A 13,789-nucleotide genomic window follows, 5' to 3' on the forward strand; every position below is an offset into this window, starting at 1 on the left:
TTTAATAAAAAGTGTTCAGAGCTCCACGAAGTTTAGGAGCTCATTTTTCCTATGAGATAGGGAGGTATCAACACATAAACCTGCACTTCCTATGACGCTAATATATTTTCAGCCTCTTGTCCCTGTTATTTCTAGCTAGATGTTGCTTTTCTTTAGTTTTGAACGTATAATTTTGCTGACTGGTTAAAGCTTTTGCATCTCATTGAGTTTAAAAAATATCTTTTATTGGTAAATTTACATTAATTTTTTCACTATTAAAATCATTTCTTCTCTCATACTGGAGGCTAATAGTGTAATGGTCATCCAATTGCTACCGTCACAGGGGAACAGCTCTGTAGGGGTCCTCATTTTGAAATCAAGGGTCTCTATGTTTTGCTGAGCATTAGGCCGACTAAATTTAGTTAAATCAATTAAATTATTTAATTAGAAAAATATGTGGTAATTATACAAAAAAGAGTTTATTATTAATACAATTTTGCTCTCTTTATTAGATGGCATCGGAGCTCGTGTCATCAACTGCACAGCCCATGATGGCCGGGTTAAAGGTCCAGAGCAGCGACTTCTAGATGGAAAGGGTTGTCCTTTGGATGCTGGAATCATGCCAGCCCCAACTGCATACCGAAGGAATTTGAAGCGCCCAGTCAGCTCCAGTCAGAGGAGAACGTACCCAACATATGAAGCTGCCACCTCTTTCCTTGCATTTAAGTTCCCTGACCGTGATTTCCTCCATCTACGTTGTTGGCTGAGGATTTGCAAAGGCTCATGCAAACCAGTGAGTCAAAATTAATATTAGGACTTATTATGCAACTCTTGGTCTAACAGTGGTGGCTATGGGTAACCCCTATAGTTTTTACAAAAAGAGGAAAGTGGTTATCATCAATAATATTTTCAAATGAAGATTTAAATCTCCTGTTTAATATAAAATGATAATGCATTTTGTGCATGTTTCATGTCTATCAACTTTTTGAGGGATTCTCTCAATGCTATGTTTCTTGAAGGATTTTTAGTCTGCCAAGGCAAGCATAATCATGCACATACGTCAAAATAATGAACCAATAAGCATAGGTATATCTGCATGTAGGTGTAATACATATTATGATTAAGTGGTGCAATGCAGTCATGTCTTTTTTTGTGAGCAGGAATTTTGTTTATGGCACAAAAATTTGGGATATGAGGTCTAGCTCATATATATTATTTTTTGTAATGCCTCCTTAAAGATGTAGGTATATGTATTCTTTAGTTCATTAAAATAAAATCTTTCTTTTTTTATAGGCGAACTGCTCTTCACAGCAAAATTATTATGAGGTATGTTTCATTTGTCATTCCAGAATTCACAATCCGACAGTAAATTGATCCATGCCATGTTCAGAACCAGGATCCATATTTTAGTTTTTCTAGAATATAATTTGCTTTCTAGAAGCCCTTTTAAAGCCCAGTTGCATCTGTCAACATTTAATATTTATGTATTTATTTCAAAATAACTCCTGAATATGTACTTAAATTCATTAACTCTTTCAAACATAAGATTTTCCACCCTAACCCTTGGATTACTGGATCGTTTTTATATGTTTTGCATGCTGGCTGTGGGGAAAATGTTTTTTAACCTTTTCCCTACTAAAGACGTAAATGAATGTCCGGACGTTTCTTGACTCGGGAGACGAAAGCCACATATTTTCGTAGTAGAGATTTTCCAACGCAGGTGAACAAATGCCAAATATATACGTTTCATAGCTCTCCCCCTTTTATGACGGTTGCGGGTATGCAATGTCTTTGTTTCAGGACCCAACACTGCTGGGCTTAGGCCGTACCCTAGAAATCCGAGAGCAGGTACCTGGACCCCTCATCTTATATTATCCCTCTTAGCAGTAAGGGACTGCGGTCATATAATTGTTTATCCAGTCATTTTGCGAAATAAATGTTTGTTCCTTTCTCAAAAAATATAAACCAAGAATTGAATTTTTAGTCATTTGAGCAGCGTTTACAATTTTTAAACAAAATTCTACAATAAATATTAACTTATATCTCGATTTCAGCATAAAAATCAACATGGAAATTGTTGCTGCATTAAATGCATTAATATTGATGGTAGATCTTCGTTCAAAAGTTGACAATTCTCAGAATAAAATGAGGAATTCAATTCGAAGTCTGCAATTTATGTCCAATCAACAATTATCCACATAGCTAATTCATTTAAACAAAGCATGATTGACCGTAAACCAATGCCACTAGTGGGGTTATAAACCCCGAACAGAGGGAGCCCAACCTCCCTCCAAACGCCAAGTTAACAAAAAGGGTTAACCCTTTCGAGACGGTGAAGTTCTCACCTTAGCGTGACTGCTGTACTGAGCCCTGAGAGATTCTTTTGTTCCCTCTGCACGGAGCATTTTTGCTGGACATTCGTTAAGAAGGGTGTCGTGGGTAATCACACTCTCAGCACCAACCTTTTTCGACCCTTCCTCGTGGGGACTCCGCATTATCTCGGACTCCGAGGGAGGTTGGACTCCCTCTTTTTGGGGTTTATAACCCTACTAGTGGCATCCAGAGACATCAACAAGTTTCAAATCAGTGGCAGATGCATATGGGGGGCATGTAATTAAATCTATCTAAAACTTCATTTGTCAAAGAAATATTTTTTAAATTCATAATTTTTCAATGCCCTCCCACCCCCCTGTGGGGCTGCCCACATTGCCGAACATTACTGAACCACAATTGTAACTTTTTTATATCATAAGATAGCATTGTATTGTCTTTACATATAATCGGTTTAATAAAATTATCTTAAATTTTGTATGTAACTTGATTATTTTTCATTATAATAAAAGTGTAGGTAGCTCAAAATATCTTTTGCGCCCCTCCTTGAGTTTTTTCTGTATCCATTACTGTTCCAAATACCGTATATGTCTGAATATAGTCCCCCCTTTTTTTCCAAAAATGCCTGTGGTGAAAGTAAAGGGGGGGGGACTATATTCAAACGCATTTGTTTAACTATTCCCGAAACTGAAGCCTCAAAATTAGGGGGGGGGGGACTATATTCAGAGGGGGACTAAATTTGGAGAAATACAGTAACTCTATTAGAAGTAAAAAAAATATCACTATGTTCAAGGCTGTAATGAGAGTTATTCATGTATTAATTTTGTGTTTCCAGGAAGTGTACGATGAGTACGATGAAAATGAAATCACGAGGCTGGAGGTGTTCAACAGCTTAAATGTGAAAGCACCCAGTATTGAAGTGGATGCCACCCAAATGGACAGTTATTCTCGAAAAGGTGAGAAATGCATCGAATATCAACACAATCCATGCGACATGATGTCTATTGATTTCTCATTCGTATTCTTTTACTTTATAGAGCATGTATAATTCTGCAAAAATGCTTGCTTGTCCTTTTGTGGGGTCACATCCTTGGATTCTTGAAATTTAGTCTTGTATTAGCAAAGTTTTCTATGCGTGGGGCTTAATCTGGTTAAAGAGTAGTTAATGAGCAAGACTGTACGCTTAGATTCCATTATCTTCACAACTGGCTCTTATTCCTGACTCTCATGAGCCTAATTTTACTTCATAGACTTCGAAAATGATGATCCTCTCATTCCACTGCCTGCTAACGGGTAGAAAGTGTGGGATATAAAGCAAAACTGTTGCACACAATATATGTAGATTTAATGCAACTTTTTTCAATACAGGGTACATATTGTAAGTTAGCAATCAGTGGCATAGCCAGGAATTTTGTTCGGGGGGCAGGGGGGGTCTAAAAGAATGGGGAAATATTTTTGAAAAACAGAGTACATACTAAGTAATGGGTTTTAAACTAATTCTAATACTTTTCATAATCGAAAAAACTTCATTTGTTAAAGAAATATTTTGTAAATTCATAATTTTTCAATATTTTGTTTTCTTTTATGAAGAATGAAACACGACCTAGGGAAACTCTGTAGTATTCCATCATAAAATTTGTTCAGTGAGGAGTGTAGGAAAAGTTCCCCCTCTGAATAAATTCTTTTATGAAGGAAAATAATTTTGTTTTTAAATTTTGGGGGGGTGCGGACACCCCTGACTCCCCCCCTGGCTAAGCCACTGTTAACAATACTTACAGACATTTTACTTATATTGCACTAAATGCATGGAGAGGAGGTGACAGTTGGAGAAGGAATGTATGGAGGAATAAGGGAGAGTTGTTCTGGCTAGTAAGGGTTACAGACTACAACAGTGGCCCAGCGAGGGGGGGTTTTGGGGGATAAACCCCCCCCCCCCCCCCCCTCAGAGCTCAGAGAAATTTTTAAGTTTAATCCATTTTACTTAATTGGATTAATATTACTTATTGAATAATGTAAGGACTATAAAAATATCCCTAGAAGACCATAAAATTCACCGTTTATCTTAAAAATTTTCTTGGGGTGGGCCGCCCCCCCCCCCCCCTTCCCCCCAAACTTCAGCTTCCCCTAGCGGGTATGCAATACCGCATAACTCCCAGTATTAGTTGTGCCTAAATCCCCCCTAGCCTTAATTCCTAGCTGTGCCCCTGGACTACAATGTAGCTAGGACAGGTAATGGATTGTCTCCAGGGGAAGATTTAGGGAGGATCACAGGGGTCATGACTCCCCCCAAATTTTATCAAAGTTTTTAAATTATTATTAGTTTAATAGATTATGTATCCTTGTAAAGGAGAAAAAGGGAGTGTACATGTATTTGAATGCATGGCTACAAGTCTAAACGTGAAAGAAGTTTGAGTTGTGTTTATCGTAGAGAGTAGCACTCCCTGCTATGAAAATTACCCTCTCTCCTGGGGGAATTCCATACTCCTCGGTCCCAGGTCATGACCCCCCCAAAATTTATACTGAATCCACCCCTAGTTGTCACTGCATGGGGTTAAAAATAGGTTGGTGCTGTGTAACTGAATATTCTTTAGAAGAGAAAAGGGGATGACCAAGAATGATAAAATTGTTCGTTAATTATGTTTTCATGAGGTCAGTTTTGATTAATGAGACTAATTGACCAATGATACCTAGTAGAATTAGGTAGATGTTTCAGGCGTAACTTTATGGAATCTACTTGACATGATGGAAAGTAAATAAAACTTTGTTATACCACATAAATATTTAATGCACGACCTAGGTTTCGACGTGGCACGTCATCATCAGGTCCAGATGCACAGAAGACAGCACAGCATTCTCTGTGTGACTGTCTTCGGTGCTTCTGTACCAAACGATGACGTGCCACGAAGAAACCTAGGTCGTGCATTAAATACATATGTGGAATAACAAAGTTTTATTTACTTTTCATCATACCTACCCAGATAGCACAAAGTAAGAGAGTTATCCGTTTCTTATGGTTTTCTTACGGAAAAAATTGATAAGCAGCTTATTGTAACCTAAAGGGCTTATATAAGACAAGAGTAAGATTTTAGGAAAGAATAGGTTAGGAATGCCATCAAATATCCTCAGATATCGTAAGTTGCTTCTTTTGGAGCACCAAAGGTGGCTGAACAGTGTGCTACACATGCTATGCTGCTCATACCGACATGAAGTTAAAGCCTACCGGTGAAATTCATAGAGTCTTTATAAGAGCTCAACTGATAACAGATTTTCCTGTAATTAGAAAAAAGTTTAACAACTCCAAGCGACTGGCTGGTGAGGATACAAAGTGTAATAGAAGTACTTTATCCTTGTGGCGGAAAGAAAAAAAAAATAACACCAGGGAGAACCGAACGTATGACCTATGCACCCACAGCTCTATTCGCTAACCATTACACCACAGTAACTGATGAGTGGAAGAGGCATAGTTACCAGTTTAAAATCCAATTACATTTATAGAGAAACTTAGCTGGTGCGTGCATGGAAAAACTGAAATTATACAAGGTTCACACAATCTAACATTTATGAATTTTAATTTATGGTCTGATAACCCAATGAATACTAGGGAGAGAGATTCCTTCCAGAATTTTTTTATTATTATACGTTGCTATTCTTGTGAAATTATGTATTTTTCTTACGACCGTCGTTTAGCCATCATTTCATAAATGTGAATGATTTTCAAATTATGACCGTATGATTTTATTTCTCCTCATAATATATAAGTACCAAGAATAAAAACATTTTCTTATACATAAATGCCTTAATGAATACTCTGAAATGATGGGATAATAACAGCATCTACGGAAGTGCTGAAAGTTTGGCATCCATTTTGTCATTACTCTGGATGTTTGTCGGCCTGGCTGTAAGAAACCCATAACCAGCTTACTTTATAAGCGCTTTCCTTATTTCTTCCTTTCACCTTATCTCAATGACTCATAATGTGCTCGCTGGGTAGTAGAAGTTTAAGATTTTCATTTATTTGGTGGTGTTGCATAGATAACGTTAATAAATATGCCAGTAGCTTTAACCAATCAAGTGTTGATTCCATGATAACCCAATGCTGCTTCTAAGCAAACATCAAAAATGTGTAAATTTTCAGCTCTATTTAGGAAATATCAAAACTACGCATTATTTTTTGGTGTAAATTTTAATGACGAAATATTTAGCTACCTTGATAATTATGAATGAGTGCAAAATTTTCAAGTTTTCAAAATGGAAAATCTTGAAATTTGATTTCTCTCAGAAGCAGCTCTGGATTAGAAAGAGTTAACAATTAGCCTGAAACATCTCTGGAAAAAAATTTAGATCTGAATATCTTTATCTTTTCAGAAGCTGGAAATGCAGATGTCAAGGGAACTGGAGGTCGTCTGCTCTGCATGTCACCTTCAAAGTTGGCTCTCGCGTTTGCCATCCTAGGGATCATCTTCTTAGTTGCCATTGCCGTGTCAGTCTATGTGTGTCTCAGGAGTAGGCACAAGCGAAGAGGATGGCAAAGCAGCAGAGGGTCTTACTTTGGCCCACCACCTTCGCTCTCTCGTTCATCGTCAAACGCATCGTTTTTCCCCAACCACAATTCCTCATGTCCTTTTTTCAGGTCTGCAAGGTGAAATGACCCCTAAATCCAAGCCAATGAATGGCTACCCTGATAGCAAAGAAAATTTTTGCAACCCGAAATAAGATTGATGAGTTTGGTACGAAGTGCATACCCGTGCTATCAGTAACCCACGTTATAACGGGAAACTTTGTGGGAAACAAAAGAAAAACATATTTAAAAAATTTTTACAACAAATTTATTTTCATAGTTTAATTTTTTTTAATCTTATGATTTAAAGTCAGTTTAAAAATCTATTTAAGCTTTCTGTGCCACGACTCTTAAACTTTCGCTTCAATGATAATAGTGGATGGAATAATTTACCGGTCAATATGACGTGAGACTGTATCGCCAACCTCGATGATCGCTTGAAGTTGTGCTATTGTTACACCCCGGCCGATAAGTCAGGATAAGTTTCACCAAAAAGTTGCGGTTTAGTGGGGTGTGTTATAAACAATTTTACTGTACCTCTTCTTTTAGAATTAATTCTGAACTCATTTCAACACTGACTTGGTGGTACTTGACTCAAATTCAACCACTTCTTCTACTCTTTGACTTAATTCCATATATTTTCCCATTAAGTCCCTTTACACGACTGCTCTACCATTGATATAAAGACAGGGAAATTTTTAAAATTAGCACTGGATATCAGGGAAATTGAAAATTTAGAGTTATATCCCAGACGGCACAGAATCCTCCGTATCTAATTCGTATGCAGATAGTATCCATTGACTATCCGCTCTGTCGCTTTTGTCAATGGATACTATCTGCATACGAATTAGGTACGGAGGATTCTGTGCCATCTGGGATAGAATGAACACCGCCTCAGTGCTTGATTGCAACCCACATAAACAATGACTTTCGTACCATTTGTGCTATCAGGGTATGCTGAGATTGGCTGTTAGCTAAGTCCAAAACACATGGTGCTCTCCCTCAGGCTGTTAGTCAGGCAGCGAATGAGGAGTGATTTTATTGGGTTTTGGTGATGGTGGGTTGGTGACCAGAAGGACATTTTCCTTTTGGAAGGGGGTTTTTATGGGGGTTAAAGGTATGGGGATATATTTGGCCACGAGGATCTTTAGCTAATACAGTAATTCCTTGATTTATATAATTTAGATTTACACCCATGACAATGTTCGTACATGCATATTGAATGTAGCAATACGGAAGACCAGTGATATCATAGTGCCGGAACGCCGTTCTGGCACTGGTTAAGAAAAGGCCTAATAGTCAAATATGTAACACTTATATCAATTTTGGTGCCTTAAATTTTCTTATATATACATTCGTAACCTATACTAAAATTTAGTTCAAAATATGAAGGCATAACTTGTAAAAAAACACGCAGAGTAATATTTCACTTGTAAAATATGTTAACACATTCAATGCGGGCCCGATTTTCATTTAAGTCGCAAGGGCGTACCCAGGATCAAAACTAGGGGGCAGGGGGGGCAAGCCATGGTTGTTCAAGTTGTGGGTAAGATTTAAGCATGGAAAAGGTGAATGAAATCAACATTTTAAGGAAACTGTAACAGCTCTTTATTATTAAATCGAAACTTGAAGCTTTTACGTGGTGGAAGGGCTCCATATTAATAATGAAAAACACTTTGTTACGTCCACAAAATTCACAGTTTCTATTTTATTACCGGTTTCGGCCATTACACCATTTTCAAATACATGATTTGAAGTGTTTGAAAATGGTGTAATAGCTGAAACCGGTAATAAAATAGAAACTGTGAATTTTGTGGAAGTAACAAAGTGTTTTTCTTTATTAATATTAAGCTCTATATTAGTTTTCAAAATTATTTGCTTGAAAAAATATTATTTTCCTTAACGACATTTGCGATTTTTGCTTCTGGGGGGGTGGGCAGCTGCCCCCTCCTGCCCCCCCTGGGCACGCCCATGTACAGTCGTCAAAATCGGGCAGTAAAATAAGAAAGAAAAATAGAGGGAGATTTCCGTGCCATAACTTCCGTTCAAATACTGATTTTTACAAACGGCGCACACGGTTCGAAAGAGGGAAGCTTGCTGAAGGCTATACACATAATCGGAAGACTCGGAGTGGATATTAGATACGTACGGAGGTGGAGAAAGCCAGGCCTGACCGACAGAGCAGGTCAATTGACGTAATCTGTACCTCAGCTTGGACGGGACCACGTAAATTGACGTGCTCCACACTGAATGTGTTAACGAAAGTGCGTTCCGGCACTGCTAATTTTGCCATGACACCACTGTGGAAGACCTCAGATGAAAGTATAAACATCTGGTATATTGGTATGTGAGCTTTATCATTATTATCCTCCCCTTTTGGAATGAGTGCCTTTTTACTCTTCCAATACGGTTCCCCTGCATTCATGAATAATTACCATAACACATCATCCTGACCATTTTCCAAATTTGAAACAAATGTAACTAAACCTGTGTATTTCATCTATCTCCCACTTTGACTTTTTTGAACAGCAAGCTCCTCTCACTTTAACAACTGTTTTAATTTAGAGATAACCTCTTTCATTTGGCCAAATTCTTAGAGAGAAATAATTTAATGAAAATTTCTTGTCAAGACTGAACTTAATCATACTTTAACTCTTTTTATGATGCAAACATAAAATGATATTTTAATGAAATTATTCAAGTTTGTTTTCCAATGATATCAGAAAATGTACCTGTATATCAGCATGCAAGCAAAATTAAGAGGTCATATAAATCTGGTTCAATTCAACATCATTTTGTATAGTGTCACATGTCATTAGTGGTGTATCTCTAATGTAAATTGAGATCTTACTGTGCTAAAGTTGGCAATTGTACATAATTCCTCAATGTAAAAAGTATTTTTATATTTAATAACTTATTGGTTATTTATTTAGTGAAGTAAATGCTTTCAGTGATGCTAGATAAAATGCTGGAGCATTCAAAACTGTACAGTACAATATATGTACTCAAGTCATGCTTTTTTAAGAAATAGTTATACAGATAGCATGCTTGTATTACATAATGCGATGGAATAATTGCATATCATACTTATATGCTAGGACTAGAAGTGTTGCATATCATAATATGTACTTTTGCTATTTACTATATTTTCCTCAGCAAACATGTGATCTAGATAATCTATTACTGAGATCAGCAGCGAAAATTCATTGCTGCCAAAATGTTGGTGATTTTTAAAATCTCTTCTGTGATTTCTCAATGCTGAACAATATGAATTATTTATTTAATTTATTTCTGCTCAATGGAGTCAGCAAATATCTTTTATGGAAGAAGTCTTTGTGATTCATGAACATGTATTTGCCATAAATAAGCTTGTTTTCAAAGAAATAAAATTTCTTTTTATAAATTTTTGTCTTCTCTTTTAAAAAATGCCTATTATTGTCAAGAGAAAACTCATTTCATTAGAAGGCAGTTCAATAAATTTATAATTCCATTTGATATTATTTAACCCTTTTGCTGGTGTCAATCTCCGAAAACCTTTTCCTCACATGTGGCGAAAAGGTTAAAATGCGTTTCGTGGGCCCATGGAGCAGGTACTTCCAGGATGGGCGTGGTACACCCTCCGAAGGGTCGCTTATCCGGGACCCTTTCCTCGACAAGCTCACCCAGGCAGGACCATCTCATCGACCCTACCAGCGGGGGCCTCCCTCCCGAAAAGTGACCGCTCTGACTGCAATTTGAAAATCAATCAATAAATCCAATCATCAAAAAATGATTGTTTTCATCGCACTCCTGCCAATCAAGCAATCAAGTATGTCTTTGAACCGTGTTTCTGCGATGGAAAATAATGATTTTGTTAACTTTGCTAAAAATGTGGCTGCAGACCACCGGGAAATGGCCATTTTAGCAAAGTTAAAAAAATCATTATTTTTAATCGCGGAAACACGGTTCAAAGACGTACTTGATTGGCAGGAGTACGATGAAAACAATCATTTTTTGATGATCGGATTGATTGATTGATTTTCATATTGCAGTCAGAGCGGTCACTTTTCGGGAGGGAGGCCCCTTTCTGGTAGGGTCCATGAGATGGTCCTGAGTGGGTGAGCTCGTCGAGGAAAGGTCCTGGATTAGGGACCCTTCTGTGTGCTTTCGCGAAAGTGATGAAATAGTACGTTCACAGCAGTCTGCCGTGCAAACGTACTAGGTACGTTCACAGCAGTGAAAGGGTTAATATACCACCAATTGTACAGACTAAACAGAAATTTGTAACTAGGCTATGAGCACAGAAGGTGCAGCAGGATCAAATACCAAGCGGCAGGTACAGGGTATTTTCAGCTGCCGCGATCACTTCATATCAGGATCAGGGGACAATATCTGTCTGAATTTTATCAAAGTCATAGCTAAAATAGCTTTGGAGTATTCAAAATTGATTTTACAGTCAAAATAGCAAGGCATCATTAAAAATTTCATAGGTGCCATCCTCATCACCCAAGAAGGTCATGGAAAAGATATCTTTTGAAAACATTTCTTTTACATGAAATTTTTTTAAAAATAATTATATGTATATCTATGTTATTACAGTAAAACCTCTATGTAGTGAACCTCTTTACATCATAAGCCTCCTTACTGCATACCACCCCTACGGTCCCGTCAGATTTACATGTAAATTTATTGGCAAACCTCTTTGTAGTGAACCTCTTTATCTCCTAAAACCTCCACTTATCATACTAAGGAGATACCCCCGAGACAGCCTGACTACCTCCGCAAACAACTAGACACCAGTACCGAGAAAACTAGAGACCATTAATGCAGCCCCCATTACATGCATGGAATGACATTTTCAGCGATAAATGTTTCACCCGTATTTTTTTTCTTAAACACCTTTATTATGCTGTAATTACATGTTAATCATTAGTTGTGGCCATTTTGTTCCATTTGAGAGCATACCAAACAGTAAATAAAAAAAGGTATCCAACTATCCTAATCATTTTAATTGACTGTTGAATCAAAAGAGATCACATCGTTTTCTCTCGAATCACAGTAAAAATCATGCGATAGCGCTTGCTTTCAGTTATTAATAAAAATATGCTCACCTATGCATGCATGTTTGATTAAACACATAAATATAATGGTTTTAAAGACAGTAGTGCCTTTCATTTCCGAAGGATATGATAAAATGATGCCTATCACTGAAACCTCTCTATAGTGAACCTCCATACATCAAATTACCCAAATTTTGGTCCCATCCATTGCGATGTAAAGAGGTTTTACTGTATTTTTTAAATCTTGAAAACAACCTTGTCATTCATCCAATTCGCTGAATTTAGCATAAACCGTCAATTCTTCAACCTTCTGATGACATTTTCATTCAGAATGGAATGTTGGACAGTGAAAGATTCAATGCAGCAGTGAGGTATCTCCAGGTGTGGCTAATAACAGTGGTGGATCCAGGAGAGGGACAAGGAGGGCCTGATGGATTACCTTCCAGCAGTAGTGGGGGACCAAACTAAATTATGTGCCATTTTATTCAGAGTAAATTGGATACACCAGGAGAGTGGCTATAGCCCCCCTCACTCCTCTCAGGATCTGCCTCTGGTCCCGAATTAATTTCTCATGCTGGCAGAATCCCTCTTCCTTATTTCCTTCCTACTGCCACCAGTGGCGGCGCGCATATATTTGCATGTTTGCAACTGCACACCCAAAGATGAATGAATTATAAAAGAAAATGATATATTCCTTTGCAAAGAGAAAAATAAAAATCCTGTCCACACAGAGATGGGATATGAAGCTCCAAATGCTACTGCTATCTCCTTGGCGATTTCACCGCTCTACAAGTGTGCGATCCCGTGCACCCACAAGCGATCGGTCTACGCGATCGCTGGTGGGTGCTCAGGCGGGGCATGCCATGTTCAAATGGGTGCTGGGAGCAGACTCAACACGACGCGAGTGCGCACGCTCATATTTGGTGAGTAACTCGCAAGTGATGTCACTTGCGAGCTACATCACTTGCGTGTATATACATAGTGCACTATACCTGCGCTCAGGATCCTAGTCCGTCAATGCATTAAGTGCCATTTAGCAGCATTCATTTTAACTTCATGCCCTTTTTCATCATTGTATCTTCTCTAATGCACACCATGGATATATAACCACCAGCCGCCACTGACCACCACTAGTGATCTGTAAATTGGAACGTGCTCTCAACAGAAGATTCTTATGTTATGGAAAACAACAAAGGCGAATTATGTACCCATCTATTTAAAAATTCTAAAAGGGTTTACCCCTTCAATAAATTGAATTTTTTTTTAAATTTCCCATTGCTTTATTTTATTTTCCACCTACAGAAATCTGAAGGAGACCTAAATCTCTTGGACGCATACACCAATTAAGATTAATGATTTAATGTAAAACTGGAAGCTTTGGAAATAGAATTTGAACATGTTCCAATCCGGTCCCTCAAAATCGGGTTGCATTCAGTACGTTCAAATGTATCGTGTGTTCAGATATTAAGAGCACATAGTCAGGCATTTTTTAACTATCACAATCACTTGACAGCTACCGAAGAATTCATTAAAACATGCAATAACTATCAATGTAACATGTAAAACCCTGCATATTTTACAAAGTAGTAGGCCAGTGTATGAGTAAATGATAACAAAAAATTAATTGCAGAAAAATTAATAGCTGTGGCACGCTCCATTACAACTCGCGTTAAATGTTACATGGGACGCATTTCGATTGAAACCCTTAAATGTGGATAAAAACAAGGAATTCAATATTTGTTGTATCTGCCTCCAGTAGAATCTGCTCCCTAGATCAAAAAAGGCAATTAATTTTGATAGAACCTTCAATTTTACGTGTAATTACGTAGATAATGCCAGCAAACATCCCTGCGTAGTCCTGCGTGATGAGTTTTCCAAGTTT

At 37.6% G+C, this 13,789-nt stretch overlaps 1 protein-coding gene across 1 annotated transcript in view; it reads left to right on the forward strand.

Moving 5' to 3' along the window:
• Positions 1 to 7,622, forward strand: part of LOC124169676 — an 85,265-nt gene extending 77,643 nt beyond the window's left edge. Inside the window, exons 8-11 of the mRNA XM_046548344.1 lie at positions 492 to 772; positions 1,273 to 1,305; positions 3,146 to 3,266; positions 6,676 to 7,622. Coding sequence (XP_046404300.1) covers positions 492 to 772; positions 1,273 to 1,305; positions 3,146 to 3,266; positions 6,676 to 6,953 — 713 coding nt within the window. The 3' untranslated portion in view covers positions 6,954 to 7,622. The remainder of the gene's footprint in view (positions 1 to 491; positions 773 to 1,272; positions 1,306 to 3,145; positions 3,267 to 6,675) is intronic.
• The last annotated feature ends 6,167 nt before the right edge of the window (positions 7,623 to 13,789 follow it).

Source organism: Ischnura elegans, chromosome 12 (assembly GCF_921293095.1).
Source record: "Ischnura elegans chromosome 12, ioIscEleg1.1, whole genome shotgun sequence".
NCBI lineage: Eukaryota > Metazoa > Arthropoda > Insecta > Odonata > Coenagrionidae > Ischnura > Ischnura elegans.